We start from the raw sequence: 23,140 nt of genomic DNA, 5'->3' as shown, positions 1-23,140 counted from the left end.
GCCATGCAAATGAACTGAATCACAAAAAAAAAACATTTCCACTGCATTTCAGCCCTGCCACAAAAACACCAGCTGACATCATGTCAGCGATTCTCTCGTTAACACAGGTGTGAGTGTTGAAGAGGACAAGGCTGGAGATCACTCTGTCATGCTGATTGAGTTTGAATAACAGACTGGAAGCTTTAAAAGGAGAGTGGTGCTTGGATTCATTGTTCTTCCTCTGTCAATCATGGTTACCTGCAAGAAAACATGTGCCGTCATTATTGCTTTGCACAAAAAGGGCTTCACAGGCAAGGATATTGCTGCCAGTAAGATTGCACCTAAATTAACCATTTATCGGATCATCAAGAACTTCAAGGAGAGCGGTTCAATTGTTGTGAAGAAGGCTTCAGGGCGCCAAAGAAAGTCCAGCAAGCGCCAGGACCGTCTCCTAAAGTTGATTCAGCTGCGGGATCAGGGCACCACCAGTACAGAGCTTGCTCGAGAATGGCAGCAGGCAGGTGTGAGTGCATCTGCACGCACAGTGAGGCGAAGACTTTTGGGGGACAAACTGATATTCAGGGACAGACTGATATTCCGTGAAAAGTACAGGGATTGGACTGCTGAGGACTGAGGTAAAGTCATTTTCTCTGATGAATCCCCTTTCCGATTGTTTGGGGCATCCGGAAAAAAGCTTGTCCTGAGAAGACAAGGTGAGCGCTTCCATCACTCCTGTGTCATGCCAACAGTAAAGCATCCTGAGACCATTCATGTGTGGGTTTGCTTCTCAGCCGAGGGAGTGGGCTCACTCACAATTTTGCCTAAGAACACAGCCATGAATAAAGAATGGTACCAACACATCCTCCGAGACCAACTTCTCCCAACCATCCAGGGACAGTTTGGTGACGAACAATGCCTTTTCCAGCATGATGGAGCACCTTGCCATAAGGCAAAGGTGATAACCAAGTGGCTCGGGGGAACAAAACATTGATATTTTGGGTCCATGGCCAGGAAACTCCCCAGACCTTAATCCTATTGAGAACTTGTGGTTAATCCTCAAGAGGCGGGTGGACAAACAAAACCCCACAAGTTCTGACAAACTCCAAGCATTGATTATGCAAGAATGGGCTGCCATCAGTCAGGATGTGGCCCAGAAGTTAATTGACAGCATGCCAGGGCGGATTGCAGAGGTCTTGGTAAAAGAAGGGTCAACACTGCAAATATTGACTCTTTGCATCAACTTCATGTAATTGTCAATAAAAACCTTTGACACTTATGACATGCTTGTAATTATACTACAGTATTCCATAGTAACATCTGACAAAAATATCTAAAGACACTGTCTAAAGACAATATAGCAAGCTAACGTTAGCAGCTGCCTCTTCAACAAGAAGCAACTGTGACAACATTGATTTTAAGATTTAAAAATATATATATACCTCCATTGAGCAAAATCCACAATCCACCCCTCCAAAGAAAGCATGGCTCTTGAGTTTCCCCGAAATGCCACCACATCCACGATCGGATCTACGACCGAAGCGTTGCGTTTCAGTTTAGCCCGCATAGAAAACTCCACCGGAACCTGGCCAAATTACCACAAAGCACAGCCCCCACAAACACCTTGAAACCCCACTCTATACAGTAACCTCCGCCGCAGCCAAAACTACTCTTTCCCATAGTACAAGCCTATCTATAGCAGGGTATCCCAAACTCTGTCCTCGGGCCCCCTCTGGGTGCACGTTTAGTTTCTTGCCCTAAACAGCTGATTCAAATCCTCTAATCTTGACGATGGGTTGGTTATTTGAATCAGCTGTGTAGTGCTAGGGCAAGAACCAAAACGTGCACCCATGGTGGTGCAGGCTTTTCAATCCCCTCCGACACCAGGTTGACTATTACGCACCAAACCAGGGCTGTTTAATGTCTTTGTACTGTATGTCCAACACTTGGTTATACACACATCTACTGACATATCCACATATTATTTCCTCGAGTGTACAGTACATATTTGAAGAGCTCCGGACGAGATATGTCCATAAACTTGCAGCAGAGGACACATCCTTTGTTCTGTATTGGTTAGCGGGATGGAACGTATTGGCTGTGTTCTGCGGTGTTTTATGGCGTTCACAGATGGCCTCTTATGAAGCTGTAATTCATTTCTCCGTGCGTCCATGATTCCAGCCGATCTTAATGTGTAGTCATTTCAGCGCTCTGTAGGAAATCAGTCAAAGCCATCCATGTCAGCAGATTGGCCCCATTGAAATGTTACACACTCCTCGGGCCAGTTGAGCGGAACAGCAGCCCATTCATGTCCTTTACTTCAGGGACACCCCTTCCACCCAACACACACGCAAACGCACAGAAACACACACACGCGCAACCACCCCTGCTCATGCCTTACTGAAGACCATCTCTCTCTCGCTCCCTCTCTCTCTGTGTTTAGCTGGAGGCGTTCTACTCCATCTTCACCACGGAGCAGCAGGACCATGTGAAGTCGGTAGAATACCTGAGAAACAACTACAGACCCCTCCAGGACCTGGATGACCGGGAGGTGTTGAAGTCTGCTGTTAAAGATGCCTGGCAGAGGGACCTGACCGACAACCTGGGACTGGGTACAGATGGCACCACAGACGCATCCAGAGGTACCACACTACACAGTCTCTTCTAGTCAGTCAGTCAGTCAGTCAGTCAGTCAGAGACACCTGATTGACAGCCTGGGGTCAGACCCCCACAGCACCACAGACACATCCAGAGGGACCACTACACCTGATATGACCTCATGCTGACTCTCACTCTGTCACTCAGTCCCTGTCATTTTTCCATACCATGTATTGACTCATACTCACGCTCTCTCTTTGGATAAAATCATTTTTTCTTGCTTTATTGTCCATCACAAACATTGTTAGTCGAGGCTCCGCTAAAAGCGCGTGAGTCCATCCACCCAGAAAGGCTCCTGCCTCTTTAAACGTGGGCTCTCTCTTTGTTTTGAGTTTGACTAGTAGAGAGAATTGATCAGGTGCGCTTGTGATGAAGTGGGAGCTAGCGCTGTAATGGGCTGCAGAGCAGTATTCATCATTAATATGCACACTAAAAATAAAGCCACACAAATTAAGTTGTGAAATTGCTTTTGTGGCAATTATGTCAGTTGAGGGGATGGGTGGAACAAGTCCTGGACCAACAAACGTCTCTCTCTCTCTCTCTCTCTCTCTCTTTTTTTACATGATTAATGTATCTCTCATTTCTCTCTCCTCCCTCCCACTTTCCCACATTTCTATCTTGTTCTCTCTCTCCCTTCTCTTCCTCTCATCTTTCTATCGCCATTTCCTCCTCCATTTGTCCCATTTTCTCTCTCCTCGCTCTCATACGACGACTCTGAACACAGGGTTTAGTATGAGGGAGCCGCTCTCCTCTGCGTTTTACTCCTCTCCTCCTCTCCTTTCTTCCTCTCTTCTCTCCTCTCCTCTGCTCTGAATGTGGAGAGGTGTGTGTCTGCGCCCTCTTTTCTGGCTTGCGGATGATACGGTGAATGATGATTATGGTGGTGATGAGGGTCATAATGCCCTCAACTGGTGAATGTCATGTGTAGTGTCGAGCTCTCGAAGCAGTAACAGAGAACTTCCATTAGGCATCAGTCACAGTGTGTTTCTCAACCTAACCATCTCTTTTTCATCCTCCCCACCTCTACTCGCTATGCCTTCTCCTTTTCCTTCTCTTTCCCTGCATGCCTCTCTCTCTCTCTATTCTCTCTCTCTCTCTCTCCCCTCACACCCCATCTCCATTTCATATTTTATACATCATATGTTTCCAGTGATTTAGAAAGTTTGCTTACAAAATAGTTGCGACATTTACCTGCTATGGTGCGTTTCCATTAAACTGCATTTCCATTGGTCTGATAAAAACTGCTGGACGTAATGATGTCACAACTAAAAAAATAAAAAACTTAGGGCAAATTGACAGCATCCTGTATGGCTGCTCCCACCTATCTGTTTCATATCTCAGGAAGCCTGCAAAAGCCAGCACGGATAGAATACAAGAACTGACTAATATTTTCCATATTCTAATAATATCGCCACGGACCGTGCCATGGTGAAACTTGCACTCGTGTAGACCTGAAATAATTGGACGGTGAAACTTTTACCCAGCCAGCCAACCAGAAAAGCAAAGCAAGGCAAAGCGTTTCAGGGATTCTTGAAAGTCAAGTCAATCCTTGTCTTGCAAAGAAACGTTATTTTTTATAGCCTAGTTTTTTTTTAATGGATTTAGCGACCAGAAGGTATTTAGAATGAAATGTGGAGTGGAGATTTATAGTTACGGGATGATCATGTGCCCCATGTAATCTGTAATCATTATCAGTTTCCATCATCATTTGTCGCAATGAAAAAAAGTATACAAAAAAATCCATCCCTGTTAAACAGATAAAAATGTTGTCGACCTTTAGAACATTTCTCATATAGCTGCGTTTCCATTACACATGCCGCAATGTTGTCGTTTAAAAAAAAAAATGCATTTGTTGAATAAACCCGACTATTCACACTACTTTTATATCATTTTCTCTGTAGTGGAAAAAGGGAGACATCTCAGACAGACAGACACACCCTCAATAAAACACATAATGATATTTGATCCCTGTCCAGTGCCCATACTGTGGCCTACAGCACCACCTTGAGGTTATGTATAGTACTGCTCAAGGATTCCTTCATACACAGGAAATGGCAATGGTTACAGAATAGACAGCTTGCCTTACCATCAATGTAATAGTGGCTCCCCTTGAGTGATTCTGAATGTGTCTACTACTTCCTTTGAACCTGTATTTCTGTCTCTATGGTTTCACTGTTGCTGCCATTGAAAACCAAGCCTTGTGTTATCCAACTTGTACCGCTCAGAATATGTTTCATGATGTTCAATTTCTCATGTAAACAAAGTGGTATGGTTTTATTGCAGCCAGATAAGTAGGTGCGGCTCTTGTGGCTTGGGAAGCCTCCTCATTCATGTTTTCCTTTTCATGGGGAGGTTGTCTAAAGCTGTGTGTTGTCCTCCTCCTGTCTACAGCCACTGGTCTCTCCATCCATCTCTTTATTCCTCCACCCATCCATCTCTCCACTCCTCCATCTCTCCATGGCTCCAACCCATCTATCTATCTATCAATCTCTTCATCTCTCCACCCCTCCATCTCTCTATCCCTCCTTCCTCCATCCCTCCATCCAGTACCCCAGAGACTGGTTGGTTGGACTATGCCAGAGCCCTGTGTGTTAAGGCCTGGGGCCTAGTGTCTTTATGAGCGTATGTGTTCTTTCAGTCTGTTTGAAGCTACTCCTCAGGAAACCAACAGCTGGATGAGTCAGCAGTCAGACAGTAATAAAATATTGAGCTGCTCCTCAGGCTGCCTGCCTGCATCCCACGCACGTAACACACACACGCATGCATACAAACGCACGCACACAAACACACACACAAACCTAACCATGAACCTAACCACTAACCCATTTCCTTAACCCTAATTATAACCCTAACTCTAATTGTAACCCTAAACCTACCCCTTAAGGTTAAAATAGCAGTGGAGTAAAGTACTTAAGTAAAAATACTTTAAAGTACTACATTAGTCGTTTTTTTTGTGTATCTGTACTTTACTTTACTATTTCTATTTTTGACATCTTTATATTTTTATTTCACTACATTCCTAAAGAAAATAATGTACTTTCTACTCCAAAAATTTTCTCTGACACCCAAAAGTACTCGTTACATTTTGAAGGATTAGCAGGACAGGAACATTTTCAATTCACGCATCAGTACTGGTCAGTACAGCGGTAAGTACAGCAGTTACTGTGCTGCTGGCAAACATTTAATTACACTTTTTTGCAGACGTTTACTGACACCGGCCGTATTCAAGGAGTGTTGAGTGTTGATAAATGAATCTGTTATTCTGCCCTCTGGCACACTCAGACGAGAGGGCTCTGAAATCGGAGTATATAGACAGAGCGAATTTACAAACGCAGTGTTGGAGTGTGCCCCTGGCTATCCATAAATTTAAAAACAAGAAAATTGTAACGTTTGGTTTGCTTAATATAATGAATTTGAAATGATTTCTACTTTTACTTTTGATACTTAAGTATATTTACAACCAAATACTTTTAGACTTTTACTCAAGTAGTATTTTACTGGGTGACTTTCACTTTTACTTGAGTCCTTTTCTATAAAGGTATCTTTACATTTACTCAAGTCTGACAATTGGGTACTTTTTCCACCACTGTCCTTTGTCCTCATGGGGATGTGGGAAATTCCATGTTTTACTATCCTTGTGGGGCCTTTTTGGGATTTTAGGTCCCGATAAAGATAGAAGAACCACACACACACACCGCTTGCCATCATCAGAACGGACTGCTATGATGTAAAAACAGCCAGCAGTCCGCCGCTCCAAGCAAGGCCTTCTATTTTTACCTGTTTGTTTGTCGGTGTCACCATTGCTTCATTTGTAAGAAAAACAAGCCCCTCAAGGCTCTCTCTTCTCTCTCTCTCTCTCTCTCTCTCTCTCTCTCTCTCTCTCTCTCTCTCTCTCTCTCTCTCTCTCTCCCCGCTCTTCTTATATCTCTCTCTCTCTCTCTCTCTCTCTCTCTCTTCTATCCTCTTCCACCCAGGGTGGTTTTTATGTGACTTATGAGTCATTTGTTTACCTTTTTTCTCCTCTCTCAATCCATCCCTCTCCTCATTCTCCCCCCCCTCGGTCCCTCTCCCTTCCTCACCAGTCTGCAGCAGTGCCCCGGTCAACATGAAGATCCAGCCACTGAACGGCACTGCCCTGGTGGTGAGCTGGCAGCGCCCGCTAGTAGTTTACCACCCGCCTATCACCAGCTTCATGGTCTCCTACAGCTGGGTGAAGAGTGATGTGGCCTACGAGAAGACCTTCACCAAGACTGGGGACCAGAACATGGTGAGACACAGATAGACAACACTGTGCAGTTTAAAAGATAACAAGCGTTTTCCCTGGTAAGAAATTATTCAGCTGCCGTACTCAGGACCAGGAGTTTTCACTAATCTTGTGGTCTGACCAGGAACAACTCGGTGTCCTAGTTATAGCCCATAGTTAGGTCCTGGTCAGGTCAGGTCGACCAGAAAAAAACGAGTGTGTCTGTCAGTCGGTCACAGTCACCTGGCTGGAAATAGACTCTCCAAGCCTGTCTCACACACACTGCTCTGATGACTCCCACTGTGATGTTTCTGTTGGTGGGTTCAACTCCCTCCAGTGTCAGCGAGAGGTGAGATGGACACTTCCCCTGTCTGATACGGTGACTATAATCTGTGAACTGGGTGAAGTCATGTTTTTTATTTTTTTTAAAGACATCATGGCTGTCTACGCTTGTTGATATATTTCCTGCCCTCACATTAGTTACTTGGATGTGTTGATTATTTAGACATGCCAAATGGAGACTAAAGCGCCCAACTTTGATGTCTTTCATCCTCTAAAAATATGTTTTGAGATGAGGCCAGACAGAGGAGGCTTTGAACGATCATTTCATTTTAAAAAATAAAAAAAATAAACATACACAGCAGGAGAGACGCTGTCTGAAGAGAGATGATGCAGAGACATTTCCTTGACATCCATCTCTCTTTGGCTACACTCAATCACCACCATCTCTCTCTCTCTCTCTCTTCCTTTGCCAAGTCCCTCCTTCTCCTCCCTCTCGTCAGCCCCCTCTTTCTATTCTCTGCCCACTTAATTTTCATTTTTATTTTCAATCTCCGTACCCGGACCCCTTTATCAGGGTCACATCAGGGACCCGCAGGCTTCCTGCAATCACAATTGAATCAATTGAAAACCACTCAAGCCCTTAGTTTCACTTCCCCCTTCTCTCATCTCCCCTTCGGCCGATGCAATAACCTTCCATTCTGGAGACCATCTCTAATAGAATTAACTTTAACCAGAGTGGCTGCTGCTGCATCAGACAGTGAGGGATAGGTACGTTTCAGTTTCAGGCTTTATTAGTCATATGTGGTGCGGGGAAGGCGTGGTATACATCCAGAAGTCCCTACTTCTCCGCCGCGCAACAACATGAAGAAATCATAGAAGGTAAGAATACGTACATAAAGTAAATGGCTCAGTAGAATAGAATAAACATTTTAGCATAAGTATAATACAGGAAGGCACAATTTATTGTCCAATTTTTACTTGTGTATTGGGGAAGGGGGGGGGGGGGGGGCAAGTGTATAAACTGAGCAGAATAATACGAGTCTGGTAGCAGCAGTTGTGATGTGTGTGTAGCATGAATGTATATGTGCGCGTGTGCGTGAGTGCATGTGTGCTAAGGTGCGGAGAATCAGAGCAGGTGGTCAGTCCAGTTCAAGTGTTCAGCAGTCTGATGGCTTGTGGATAGAAACTGTCTCTGAGCCTGTTGGTATCGGAGCATGAGGTCTGATACCATCTGCCCGACTGTAAAGGTGTGGACAGCTTGTGGTTGGGGTGTGGGTTCCTTGATGATGCTGTTTCGAGTAGATGTCCTTGATGGTTGGGAGCACGGTCCCAGTGATGTACTGGGCCGTCTTCACCACCCGCTGGAGGGTCTTGCGGTCTTAAGGACACAGTGAGGGGTACGTGAGAACACAAAGAGGGGTAGGGGTTAGGTGAAGATAAAGCAGATGCTATAGATCCCTAACATGGCTGTGAGCTGCCGGTATTGACACTCACGGATTGTAAATCATATGTGAATTGTTTCCTTAGGCCTTTGATGTACTGTAGTGTGGCTAGCCCATATCTACAGGTCTCAGTGGCAGTCTGTCTTCTTGACTCTCGTTCTCTCTCTCTCTCTCTCGCTGTGATCAATTTACAGAAGGCGGTGATAACCCACGTGTCTTCAGACATCCTGTATCTGTTCAGAGTCCAGGCGGTGTGCCAGAGAGACCTACGCAGTGACTTCAGCCAGACACTGCTCTTCAGAGGTAATCACACCACACACCATAACACAGCATATAGAGTACAGCCCTATGAATGGAATCACATAATCCCAACCTCCAAATAATTGTTGTTTCAAAAGCATGTCTAACGTTTTCTTCTGTTTGCTATTCCAGCTAACACCACCAGGATATTTGAGGGAACACGGATAGTGAAAACTGGAATGGTGAGTGAAGTGGGCATCATTTGTGTTGTCCAGACGATGGCGACATAGTAATTTATTTTGTGATGTGCCAGCATGATTTGATATGATGTGATACTGACTATCTCTCTCTGTCTCTCGCTGTCTCTATCTCTCTCTCTTTCTCTCTGTGTGTGTGTGTCTCTGTGTGTGTGTGTCTCTCTCGCGCACTCTGTCTCTGTGTCTCTCCCTCCCTCCCCCAGCCCACTGTCTCCCCAGCCTCCTCGGCAGACATGGCTCCCATAAGCTCCGGATCCTCTACCTGGACCTCCTCTGGTCTCCCCTTCTCCTTCGTCTCTATGGCTACAAGGGGCATGGGCCCCTCGTCCAGCGGCAGTCAGGCCACGGTAGCATCGGTGGTAACCAGCACCCTTCTGGCCGGCCTGGGCTTCAGCGGAGGGGTCATCTCCTCCCTGCCTGGCTCTCTCTGGCCCACCCAGGCCCCTGCAGCCAGCCCTGGGTCTAACCCCGGCCCGGGTCCCAGCCGCCAGCCTGCCCAGCCCCAGGCCTCCACCGAGCCCCCCACAGCCCCTCAGGGTGGTTCTGACACGGACACCCCCACAGAGGAGGAGGCGGCGGGGGTGGACAGGGAGAACGAGGCGGAGGAGGGAGAGGGAGAGGAGGATGAAGGGGAAGACGACAGGAGGAGGAAGAAGAATAACAAGACAACGCCTGATGAGGTGGAGATGCATCTAAATGACAGTGTGGTCAAAGAGCCCATTTCCGCCCTCACCCCCACAGCCACAGCCAAAGAGAAAGGAAAGGGGCAGGGAGAGCCTGTTGCTAACAGCACCACAGTGCCAATAAGTGGAGGGGAGGACCAACTGGTCAGAGTTGACAGTAACACAGGGCCCACTGTGGAGCCAAAGAACGACACAGCAGAGAGAGAGATACAGATTCCCCAGAGCCCAACAAGCTCCCCAAAGACTAGCGGGGAAGAGAAGAGCCTTTGGCCTTTCTCTGTCCACACTGGTGAGTAGAACTCTCTGTATAGCCCAATCTTTGGAACAAGGGACAGATTTTAGCAATAAGACCCAAGGGGGTGTGGTATATGGCCAATATACCACGGCTAAGGGCAGTTATTTTTGCACGACGCAAAGCAGAGTGCCTAGAATACAGCTCTTAGCCGTGGTATTTTGGAAATATTCCACAAACCCCCGAGGTGCCTTATTGCTATTATAAACTGGTTACCAACGTAATTAGAGCAGTAGAAATACATGTTTTGTCATACCCGTGCTATACGGTTTGATATACCATGGCTGTCAGCCAATCAGCATTCAGAGCTCGAACCACCAAGTTTATAATCCTCTTTTTAGCACTTGAGATATGCTTCACCATATTTAGACCTGTATAATGTCATTTTAGTTTTCTGGATCCCACTTCTCCCTTCTGCAGCTTGTCATATTAAACTGTCTGTGTTTTTATAGATGTGCATATCAACAGTAAATATGAGACAGGCACGGGCACATTTGAAACATTCGTCTTGGAATCAGCTCCTGCTTCAGTATGTGGCAATGCTATATTATAGCCAGAGACAAATAGCTCCATTTCTGAGTGCTACCATAATACCACCCAGAGAGCCCTAGAGAAAGTAATGGAACTATTCTACAGCCTGAGGGGCCATTACCTAGCCTGGGGGCCATTAGTTTGGGGCATTCTCTGAGGCATATTTCAGGAACAAACTGCCTGCTTGCCTGACTTCCTGCCAGGGAGAAAACAGAACGTAGGAACTAGTGTATTTGTTTTATGAATAACAATGTGTTTGTGGATGCTCCATCATACATTTCCTTATTCCTCCTGAATTAACGGATCCATTTAGTTGAGTCGTGCCCCCGGCCTGAAGGTAAACCTAGTCACTTGCCCTCCTGATGAGTCCGACTCACTCAAATTGTCTGTAAATGTATAAATATAGATTCTAAATATATTTTTAAGTAGAGCTGAACTCATTTTTTGTTCTCAAGTGGAACTGGTTGTTTGATGGCTGAGGTATCCCGGAGTGGCCCAAATAGTCGGAATAATCTCAGTTGGATTTGTGTTTTGTGTGAAAGTGTTTGTTGTGTTTTGTGTGTTATAGTGTTATTTATGTGTTGAATTGTTATGTGTGTTAAAGCTAAAATCCTTAATTGCTACAACCATTTTTGGACTTAATTATGATTTGGGGATTTAATGATATATATATATATATATATATACCCATTGATTCTTGAAGAATATAAGTTATAAATACGTCATGAGTTATTATTATTAGAATTTTTTTAACTTTTGAACAGTCACAAAGTTGAATGGCTGTAATGGGAGAAAACAACTGAGGATGGATCAACAACATTATAGTTCCTCCACAATACTAACCTAAATGACAGAGTGAAAAGAGTGTAAAGAATACAAATATTCCAAAACTCGGATCCTGTTTGCAAAAAGGCACTAAAGTAAAGTTGCAAAAAATGTGGCAAAGAAATTAACTTTGTGACCTGAATACAAAGTATTATGTTGGGGCAAATCCAACACAACACATCACTGAATACCACTCTTTATATTTTGAAGCTTGGTGGTGGCTGCATTATGTTATGTGTATTCTTCTCATTGGTAAGGACTAGGGAAGGTTTTTTTCCCGGATAAAAAACCCCGGAATAGAGCTAAACACAGGCAAAATCCTAGAGGAAAATCTAGTTTAGTCTGCTTCCCAACAGGTACTGGGAGACAAATTCACCTTTCATCAGAACAATAACCTTAAACACAAGGCCAAATATACACAGGAGTTACTTACCAAGATCGAGAGCCATGCGTCCTCCAAACACGACCCTGCCAAGCCGCACTGCTTCTTCCTTGCTTAACCCAGAAGCCAGCCGCACCAATGTGTCGGAGGAAACACCGTACAGCTGGCGATCGGGGTCAGCTTGCAGGTGCCCGGCCCGCCACAAGGAGTCGCTAGAGTGAGATGGGACAAGGAAATCCCGGCCGGCCAAACCCTCCCCTGGCCCGGACGACTTAGACTGCTGTGCCACTCGGGAGGCCCATGGCACCCATAACTACCAGGACCAGCACACACACCGCATGAAACCAAACCACAAAACATAAATAACGAAACGCAAAACATCCCACCCTCATCCCTGAATGGAGGAACTCAAACATTTTAGTGTACATTTGTGTATATATAATTATTCCAACACTCATCAATTCCCCTTCAGACAGCCACAGATCAACCCATCTTGCCCAATAAATCATCATTCTGCCATTTCCTCTCGCAATACATCCCTCCATTCTCCCTTGGTGTCTCACTAGGGACTTGAATCTCCCCACCTGCAACACTTCTGCTGAAATGTCCTCCAAAATAAACATTTTACCAAAGAGCACAAGGATTCTTCATGAGTTTAGTTCTGTCATACCCCAACAGAACCCACAATATATGCTTGGTTTACTCCAATGTTTGTGACCAAGGTAAGTGTAAACAAACACTCTATAGCCTCAAAACATGGTAAAAACTAATGTTGATATCATGGATGGTCAGTCCTTGCACCCATAGCTATGTCTATGTATTTGAGAGTTATATTCTCCAGGCCAATCCCTCAGCTTTTTACCAAAACTGAGGTGGGGTGTCCACTTAGTTTATGTTTTGATTAAGGATTCAAGCTTTAAAGTGTTTTGTATGTAAATATGTTGAAGTGTTTTGTTGGTAAGTCTCCACCTCCATCCCTCCACCCCCACCCCTCCAGACAGGACCAGTGTGACCAACATGACCCGCAGCCCTCACCCCGGGGTGGGCGGGATGGTGTGGATCGTCCCCCTGGTGGTGGTCTCTGCGCTCACTCTGCTCTGCCTCATCATGCTACTGGCTGTCCTGGTCTACTGGAGGTAAGATATTATACTATTACTGTGTGTGTGTGTGTGTGTGTGTGGGTGTGTGTGTGTGTGTGTGTGTGGGTGGGTGGGTGGGTGGGTCTCTCTTAACCAACCTTGCTTAATGAGCTCAGAAAAATTGTGTCTTTAACATTTGTCTGGTTTGCCACTATAACACAATGAAAGCCTTCTCAGGGCAGAAGATTGAGTTGCACCATGTTGTCCTGCACTCCTCTCCTCCTCTCCACGTGATCAGGGGTCCCTTTTATCTCCTCATCCCCACTGCTCTGCTCAGTCACAGCTGTCAATTAACCCGCTATAACTCTGTCACAGAAACAGATAGCCCTCCTCTCTCTCCTTCACCTAATCACACTGGCCCTTGGGCCTAGTGGTCCTCACAGATACGCACTCCTGTTCGGAGTGGGGTGACCTGTCCTCTTGCACACCGGGGACATCTACTTTCCTGGGCGCGTGCGCATCCGCACGCTTCTGGCCACCGGGAACCTACTTGGTGGAGGACGACTGCTTTTTTTGGCAGCCCTCCCTCTCATCCTCCCTTTCTCCTCCCTCCATTCCTCATACCTCTCTCCTCCCCCTTCCCTATCACGCTCATCTCTGCAGGGGGGCCAGCCCACAGGGGCCATGGTGCCGGGAGGGGGCCCAGCTGTGTGTTCATCTGCAGTGTGATGCCAACCACACGCACACACAAACACACACACACACACCACTCTCTTTCTCAACCCCAGTAATTACACAGGACAGGCTAATGACTGGATACACGTGCTGCCTACTGCAGCCTAATGCACTATACAACACAACGGATCATTACTTGAGCTCCGTGTGTTATGCTTGATTTATGTATACACCCGCTCTGCCTTGAGCTGTTTAATAGGAGCAAAAGCTTGGCCGGATTGTATGATTTTTTTTTTTCCGATGGAAATGTAAGGTTGATGTGCTTTCTGAGTTCAATGTGTAACTATGGCTCCTTCTCACTGGTACTGGTGATGCAATTGTGAGAGTGCGTGAGAGAGCGAGCCAATGATGTGAATGTTGGAACGAGGAAAATAGAGGATGATCAGCTCCATGGAATGCTAATTGAAGTAATTAATACATCTGTGAGTGAGTGATATATCTAGTGAACGAGTGCCGTGGCGGTATGTGATGGGTGAGGGAGAGTAGCAGGGAGAGTGTGTGGGACGTGACAGCGAAAGTCTGTCTGTCTCCCTGTCTGGGCTGTGCTGGTGACGAGAGCTGACACCTCCCAGACAATGGCTTTCTCCCCTGGGGGAACAGGATCTGATGAAAGACCAGCTCGACCCGTTCACTCTCTCCTTCCTCTCCTCTCCTCTCATCCCTTTCACTCCCCCATCCCTGCTCGTTCAGAAGGGAAGGAGACCATCCAATGGAGGAGATTAAAATAGACTTTTCAGAACGCTATAGCTATTCATAATTGACGAAATGCATACATGGTCGTCATTAGCTCAGCGTCACTTTTTGTCTCTTTGTACTCCAGCGAATATGATGTGATCACTGATTAGATTACATTTATTTCATCGCGACACTCGATTTGATGTTTGTTTTCGTCTTTGTGATCTGAGTTGTGTGTCAAAAGACAGTATTTGCTATTAAAGGGGAGGGCTCCATCTGTTTGGCTTGAGGATATGGTCATAGGTGGATCTCACAGATGTTTCACATAGGTTTAACGGGGTAAACAATACATCTATATTTAACTCCGGTAGGAGAGAGGGATTCTCAGTAACCACTCAGAGTCAGGGGTTGCTAGGGAAAGAGGTGGACCAGGCTGTTTGGACTGGCGGATAATTTAGTCCAATGAAAAGGACTCGTCCTTCTACCACGACTTCCTTCCATCTCACTCTGTCTATTTTTGAACGGGGGCCCTCTTCCCCAAGTATGGGAAGCGTTGAGAGTCCAGTGAGACAGTCTTCTAGTTCTATCCCTCCCTCCCTCTCTCGTTCCATCCGTCCCCCTTTCTATCTCTCTGGTGGGGTTCCCCCTCCCCCGGTGTAAGGCGAGGTGGTATTGAGAGGCTGGTTAGTTAGCTCGCCACACCACACATTCTCCCTCAGGGAGTAATTAGCCAGGGGGGCAGGGATCGAGGGGGACAAGGGTATGACGCAAGCTAGGGGAGACCCTCCCCTCATTTATTCAATCTCTCTCTCTTTCTTTCCCTCTCAATTCGACTCTCTCTCTGTCTTTCTCTCCCACTCACTCACTCACACTCGCTTTCTCTCCCTCTCTCTCTTCCGCGCTCCCTTCTTCTCTCCTTCTGCAAATGCCATTAGGCCACACTCCTGTTTTCTTTTCCTCCTCTCTCTCGACCAGAATGACCAGCATCTGCTCTCTCCTCTGCATGAAGTACCGGTAGGTAGGGGAACGTCACTAGACAAACTGGTAGGGGAACGTCAGTAGAGAAACTGGTAGGGGAACGTCAGTAGAGAAACTGGTAGGGGAACGTCAGTAGACATACTGGTAGGGGAACGTCAGTAGACATACTGGTAGGGGAACGTCAGTAGACATACTGGTAGGGGAACGACAGTAGACAAACTGGTAGGGGAACGACAGTAGACATACTGGTAGGGGAACGACAGTAGACAAACTGGTAGGGGAACGACAGTAGACAAACTGGTAGGGGAACGACAGTAGACATACTGGTAGGGGAACATCAGTAGACAAACTGGTAGGGGAACGTCAGTAGACATACTGGTAGGGGAACATCAGTAGACATACTGGTACATATTATTACATATTATTAGGACATACCGGTAGGAGGAACCCAGATGGGAAAAGCTGGTGTATACGGAATGGACTTGTTTCTGTGTGAGTGCAGGTGAAGGCTCTGAGGTTAGAGAGGGACTCCTACTACTACTGCAGCACTCATTTTCTCCTTGCTGTCTGTCTTCCCCGCTCTCTCTCTCAAGCTGCTAGACATAGAATATGTTGGGTGACATTTCAAAAAGCCTCTGACAAAATGCAAGCTTCAGAGAAATACTTTAGAACAACTTCTCAAGGCTAGCGATTAGCTAGTCATTGAGGGATCGTGCTTGTGTTTACATGTTGGAGGCAGAGAGGCTGGCAGGGCTGTATATAGTCCTGCTGTATTTAGTCTCTGCTGTGCGTTGCCTGTCGTCCGGCAGTGTGACTGAGGGGCCAGGGCTAAATGTAGCATGGTGTTTGTCACGGGGTCAGTGATGTTGCTTACCTGTTCCTAATGGTCAGCTCACTGTGTGTCTTTACAGGAGGTAGTTTGCGTGCGTGTGTACTTTTCCCCCTGTAATAGCGGGGTGTTGTTGTGTCTGGTGGTTGTCATCTACTGAGTCATAACTGTGTGACATCAGCAGGGTTGTAAATAGAGCTGGTTCTAACCTTTCTGGGTATTTCAGGTGTAATTTAACTGCCAGCTCTGTCTGTGTAATTATATTCAGGGCAGTTCCATGAGAACAGAGTAACGCTGAGATTCCGATTTTTCATGTCAAGCAAAAACGAATGATTGAAAAGTTAAACACACCAAGGACTACTTTTTAACAATTTCCATGGACAATTTAAGAAAAACAGATTTTCTCGAAGAACAGTGCAGATGAAAAGTTTGGTAACAGACTGATGGCACAAACAGCACAAACCGTCATTCTGTTACCAAACTTTGCATCTTCTTCAAGTAAATGTGTTTCTGTAAAATGTTAAGTGGAAATTGAAGATGAATGAAGATGTTTTAACCTGTCATTGATGGAGTGTTAACTCTCTCTGTGCTGTTTTGTGTTAGCTATCGCACAATGGTAAAAATGGGTTATAATTATGTAATTACAATGAGAACTGTGTAAGGGACGGCCCAAGCAGTCAACGAGAGACATCTGAGTAGAGTGCAATGCAATTATTAGGCGGTTTATTTTCCTAAACTTGATGCGGTTTACAAAGTAAGAGAAATCTAAAACCATATTGCACAAAAAGAGAACTATACGGTCTGTGAATAGATAAAAAGAAAACTTGAATGTAAAAACAGATCTACAAAGCAGAACAGAGTAAGCAACTCAAATAAAGGTTTAACTGAAGCCATAAAGGTATGCTACATTCATAACCAAGTGGGAAGATGGCAATTACCAGTTGTGAAGTCGTAAATAGCAGCATTCACATGCTTTGAACTTGCTGAGAAACGTAGATTGCCTAATGGCCAACAAGCTGGGTCAACCATAAACAAAGAAAAATACAGCTATTATGTTTGTAAACAAACTATAATGTTCAAAAACCATATTAATGGGGCCGGGCCGGGCACATGCACGCTGACACGGTCGCCAGGTGTGCGGCTGGCTTCTGGGTTAAACAGGCATTGTGTCAAGAAGCATTGCGGCTTGGCTGGGTCATGTTTCGGAGGATGCACGGCGCTCGACCTTCGCCTCTCCCGAGTCCGTACTGGAGTTGCAGCGATGGGACAAGACTGGAACTGACAAGACTCGAGAGATGCGAAGGTCGAGAGCAATGCGTCCTCCAAAACACAACCCTGCCAAGCCGCACTGCTTCTTGGCACTCTGTTTGCTTAACCCGGAAGCCAGCCTCACCAATCTGTCAGAGGAAACACCGTCCAGCTGGCAACCAAAGTCAGCTTGCAGGCTCCTGGCCCGCTACAAGGAGTCGCTAGAGCGGAAATGAACAAGGAAATTCCGGCCGGCCAAAAACTCCCCTAACCCGGACGACGCTGGGCCAATTGTGCGCCGCCGCAGTCACGGTCGGCTGTGACAAGCCTGGGATCAAACCCGGGTCTGTAGTAACGGCTCAAGCACTGCGATGCAGTACCTTAGTCCGCTGTGCCACTCGGGACACCCACAATGATTGGTTTTTGTTTAACATACATTTTAAAGTAAATAAATATAAGTCAGTGTCACTCTGTTACCATGGAATTGCACTTCACCACTCTGCTGTTTTAACCTGTCACGGATGGGGTGTCAACTCTCTCGATGCTTTTTTTGTGTTAGCTAGTTCACAGTGGTCAAAACGGGTTACAACGATCCATTTCCCCTCTGCTGGACAGAGGTGGTATCACCCAACTCCCCCGCCCCATTTAAAGATAATAGGACATGGCATTTAGCGGCACGCCCTCTAACAAGTACACCTGGCCAACATGCTGCAGACAAGGCACCAAAAAGAGTGCTGCAATTACTATTAGTATATGCAACAATTTAATAAAGTTATGTTTGTGAAGTTGGAAATCAAAATCACGTAGTCATTTTTTGTTTTTGACACGAACTGTTTGGTGAAAATGAATGTTAAAGTGCGAAGGATGGGGATATTTAGCTGTGCTGATACATGTGGCCTCTTTCGTTGTGGTACTGATGGTACTCTGCATCATGTTGCTCTCTTCTGTGGTGTACTTTATGTTGGTTTAACTATTTCCTCTCCTCTGTGTCTGTCTACAGGAGGTTTTTCCAGACAGCTCACTTCTATGTGGAGGACAGTAGTTCTCCCAGGGTGGTGGCCAATGAGAACATCCCCGTCATCCCCATCCCAGGTGAGACATAACACAACCTAACACACCCTCCACTGGAATACACCCTGGGGTGAGTTTAGTTCGCATCGTTTGCTACGTTGCGTGACATTTTGTACTAAACAACACGTTTCCCCCAAAACAGTGCCCACCGTTTTTTCAATAGCCTTTGAGGTATGTTTGCTCCATTTTGGTGGGTTTGGCAAGGTGTGGCCTAAAAAAAAAAAGTGTGGCCTGATCAATATGGGTGTGACCATTTGAAATACCACACCATACAATATTCGCCCTTGGGGCCACCATAGTCACAACATTTTTCAATTGGCCGTTCAGTAAATTACAGTTTCTGTTTCATTTAACGTAGCACACAGTTCTGAACCTGCACCCCCTTTCTGAACACACCCTCTAGCCTGAGGGCCAAATTCAATCAAACCTTTATGCAGTGTTGTTGTTTACAAACTATTGCCCACCCACTCCACACACACCTTATTCTAGAAGTGTCTACCTGGTAGAAAATGTAAGGTTTTTGTAGAACCTACAACCATTTGGTGACTATACTGAACAAAAATATAAAACGCAATATGCAACAATTTCAAAGATTTTACTGAGTTGCAGTTCATATGAGGAAATCAGTCAATTTAAATAAATTCTTTAAGTCCTAATCTCTGGATTTCACATGACGGAGAATACAGATATGCATCTGTTGGTCACAGATACCTTAAAAAAAAATGGGCCTTAGGATCTCGTCATGGTATTTCTGTGCATTCAATTTGGCATCGATAAAATTCTGTTGTGTATTCGTTGTCCGTAGCGTATGCCTGCCCATACCGTAACCCCACCGCCACCATGGGGCACTCTGTTCACAACGCTGACATCAGCAAACTGGTCGCCCACACGACACCATACACATGGTCTGCAGTTGTGAGGCCGGTTGGACGTACTGTCAAATTCCCTAAAACAATGTTGGAGGCAGCTTATGGTAGAGAAATTAACATTACATTCTCTGGTAACAGCTCTGGTGGACATTCCTGCAGTCAGCATGCCAATTGAACACTCCCTCAAAACTTGAGACATCTGTGGCGTTGTGTGACAAAACTGCACATTTTAGAGTGGCCTTTTATTGTCCCCAGCACAATGGGCACCTGTGTAATGATCATGCTGTTGAATCAATTTCTTCATATGCCATACCTGTCAGATGGATGGATTATCTTGGCGAAAGAGAAATGCTCACTAACAGGGATGTAAACACATTTGTGCACAACATTTGAGAGAAGTAAACTTTTTTGTGAGTATGGAACATTTCTGGGATTTTTTATTTCAGATCATGAAACATTGGACCAACACTTTAAATGTAGCATTTATATTTTTGTTCAGTGTAGATTGTACATGAAGTACAATTGGTGGTACTTGCTTTAACTCTTTAAAAGTATTTTTGTGGTAGAAGTTTTAAAATGTTTTACTTGACTATTTAAAGCAAAGCAGTTACATATAGTCAAAATGAAATGTAGTAAAATAATTGGTCTGATTTACTTTGATAGACTACTATATCAATCTTATTAGTTTGGATTGTGGGGCAGTTGGATCAGAAAAATGTCTAAACTACAATTGTTGCGTGTAAAAACTAAAAGAAGAAACACATAAGACAAAGAAATAAAAAGGCAGGATCATGTGGACAACACTCTTAGGAAAGCAAAGCAACTCTGAATCATTCATGCTGTGGGTTTTAGATAAATAGATACACAACTTACTTTTGTAAAACGTTCAGTATCAATTAAGTTCGATTTTATTTGAATGATGATCGAATAATTCAGAACGTTTTATGCTTGTATTTGGGGAGAGAAATATGATTATGCATCTAGTAAGGACAGATCTTGAAAAAAAATGTTGTGGTAGTTGAAGAACTATGTAGAATAGGTTTGCATGTAGACCTATTGATAGCTAGCTGTAGTTCTATCTAATAAATCAGCTCTTTAGGGATAACAGTGGTCACTGAAAAGTACATTGGTCTGTTTGCTAGCTTGTTTTAAACAATGTATGATTTTGAAATACCTTATAGTAGCATTAGTAATGGTGGTGTCTGGTTATAGTTGAAAAACTAGGTAGATGAAACGTTAGGATAGCCTGGTTGTGGTCAGTAGGTGTGGTCAGTAGTTTTAGTAAGTAGTGTGGTTCAGTATTTGTGGTCAATAGTTGTGTTCTGTTGTGGTCAGTAGTTTTGTGGTTGTGTTTACTAGTTGTGTGGTTGTGGTCAGTATTTGTAGTCAATAGTTGTGGTCAGTTGTTGTGTTCTGTTGTGGAAGTTAGTATAGCCTGGTTGTGGTGAGTAGGTGTGGTCAGTAGTTTTGGTTCAGTAGGTGTGTGGTTCAATAGTTGTGGTCAATAGTTGTAGTCAGTAGTTGTGTTCTGTTGTGGTCAGTAGTTTTGTGGTTGTGGTCAGTAATTGCGTGGTTCAGTAGTTGTGGTCTGTAGTTAAGGTCTGTAGTTGTGTTGTGGTCAGGAGTTGTGAGGTCAGTAGTTGTGTAGTTGTGGTAAGTAGTTGTGTGGTTGTGGCCAATAGTTGGGTGGTTCAGTAGTTGTGTGGTCAATAGTTATGTGGTTGTGGTCAGAGTCTAAACTACAGTTGTTGCGTGTGAAAACTGAACGAAATGCGATGAGAAGTTATCGAGCAAAATATGAAGCAAGTGAGCGGAGACCGCTTCGCTCTATCCAATCAGGGCAGCAGGATCAATGTACAGTCCGCCCTTTTATTAGCAGACATTCAAACTAGCCAGTTGAGTTATTTAGAGCACGGGTCATGATCTTGAGGAGGAGGATGAAGCTAGTGAGCATTAGAAATCTTCTGGGAATTTGTTGCGCTATGAAGAGTTCTCTTCCTTCGAGGCACGCGTTGCTAGGTAAAACTTGCCTTGGCAGGCCTGCTCCCGCCGTGGCTAAAGCCAGTGTGAGAAACATGCTAACAAATGTTTATGCTATGAAACTAAATAAATACTCCACTCTGACCCCCACCACGTATTTGCTAGATTCATTATAGTGTTGATGGACAAAGCAAGGAAAGTGAAGTTCAAAATGTGATGTAGTTGTATTTGAATTTGCAGCTGTTGTTGGTAAGAAATTAATTTGCTAGCTTCTGACATGACTTAATGATTCAATAATGAAAACAGCCGATGGGTTACTAACACATCTCTATCTATTGATTGGTTGAAGCTATTCCTACTGTGTTTTCAGATTTGAAAAATAGAGAAGTAGAGATTTCATACACTCTTAAGTTTTTGTCTGACTTGTTGGGGGAGTGGTCAAAACAGCAGTTATTTGATAAAAGTTGGAAAAAACTGCAGATTTTAATAGCAGAGAAGGAGACGAAGATGTCATACCGTAGAACGTTTTGTCTAACTTGTTGGGAAAGTGCTAATTTTGGGGGGAGAAAGGCAGAGTGGTCAAAGTAGCTGGTTTGTGTCAGAAGTTGCATGGTTGCATTTACAGTGAATGGAAAGTTGGAAGTGATGATGTCACAATGGGACCTTTAGAATGTTGAGGAAATCCCATGAAAGTGGATGGAGGACAAAAGTACACAAAAGTGTATAACATAAAAAGTATTCAACATGTCAGAACGTTGTATGTAAGTACACTGGTCATGACCAGTCTACACGTTTTAAAGTTTGAAAGGCATTTATTTTGCTTCGCAAGTCCCGCCTAACTATTTAGTCTAAATGCTGTATGTTCATCCTGGTTCTCCATCCCTCTCTATATTATTCCTGAAAATGATTCACTGTTCTCTCTCGCTATAGCGTGTACATTGTTGTATCTTTGAAGCTGAGCCGTTCCATGTGGTTAAGTCTTGTTGAGACAAGTTTTTCAATATCTGTTCTCTGCTCAGATTTAACATCTCTGGACAAGTGTAGACTAGACAGAGCATTTCATCTGAATGATCAATAACCATATGTAAGGAAGTCAACGGAGAGGAAGAACAAAGTCATCTGACTGGAAAACTAGCTCTGATACGCTCCCATGTGGTCTCATCATGGTGGATTTGATCATTTAGACTCACTAATTCAGTGAAAACTAGTGGCAATGTTTTTTTTAAACATTTTTTATTTAACCTTTATTTTGACAGGGAGTCATTCTGAGACCAAAGACTATTTTTCAGATGAGCCCTGTAATTGCAAAAATATACACATATTACAAAAGCAAAACAGATATACAAAACACAATCAAAGAAAACAAACTTCAGTAAAAATGTCATCAGTCAGTCTGAATATCCCTAGAGGCACCAAAACATCCACTTTTAGAGAGGTTTGAAGATTATTCCACAAGTAAGGTGCAAAACAACTCAAATCTTGATCTTTGTCAGTCAGTATCTGCTCATGTTCTTGAAGATAGGATACATAGTGTTAGTCCAATACTTTTGATTGGGCCAATCTACCTCTGTTTTAGCTTGATTAAGTCTTCACTCAGCCACTCAACTACTCAGTGCATGTACAGGCGCTTGTGACTGCTCTATTAGGGGTGATATGAGAGGGTTCTTCCCTGGGAGACTTCAGAGCCCAGTGTACTGGCAGCTAGTCAATAAGATGGTAAGAAGGCTGTGGCGTGCGTAGTGCATACCGTTCCTTTAAGAGAGCAGAGAGACTCTTCGGGACTAAGGCACGACAGCCCATTTCCAAGCTCTGATGGTTCACTTAAAGAATACAGCTGATGTCTGTATTGACTCCATCCATTCTGC

General features: G+C 44.6%; 1 protein-coding gene across 1 annotated transcript in view; it reads left to right on the top strand.

Annotated features, from left to right (window-relative positions):
* Positions 1–23,140, top strand: part of LOC129843631 (receptor-type tyrosine-protein phosphatase gamma-like) — a 282,617-nt gene that overhangs the window by 238,614 nt on the left and 20,863 nt on the right. Inside the window, exons 8-14 of the mRNA XM_055912307.1 lie at positions 2,420–2,618; positions 6,717–6,901; positions 8,796–8,904; positions 9,034–9,083; positions 9,302–10,070; positions 12,809–12,947; positions 18,356–18,447. Of these exons, the coding sequence (XP_055768282.1) occupies positions 2,420–2,618; positions 6,717–6,901; positions 8,796–8,904; positions 9,034–9,083; positions 9,302–10,070; positions 12,809–12,947; positions 18,356–18,447 (1,543 nt within the window). The remainder of the gene's footprint in view (positions 1–2,419; positions 2,619–6,716; positions 6,902–8,795; positions 8,905–9,033; positions 9,084–9,301; positions 10,071–12,808; positions 12,948–18,355; positions 18,448–23,140) is intronic.

Source organism: Salvelinus fontinalis, chromosome 3, assembly GCF_029448725.1.
Source record: "Salvelinus fontinalis isolate EN_2023a chromosome 3, ASM2944872v1, whole genome shotgun sequence".
Taxonomy (NCBI): domain Eukaryota; kingdom Metazoa; phylum Chordata; class Actinopteri; order Salmoniformes; family Salmonidae; genus Salvelinus; species Salvelinus fontinalis.
The sequence above is the reverse complement of the archived record's forward strand: the minus strand, read 5'-3'. Positions and strand labels throughout refer to the sequence as shown.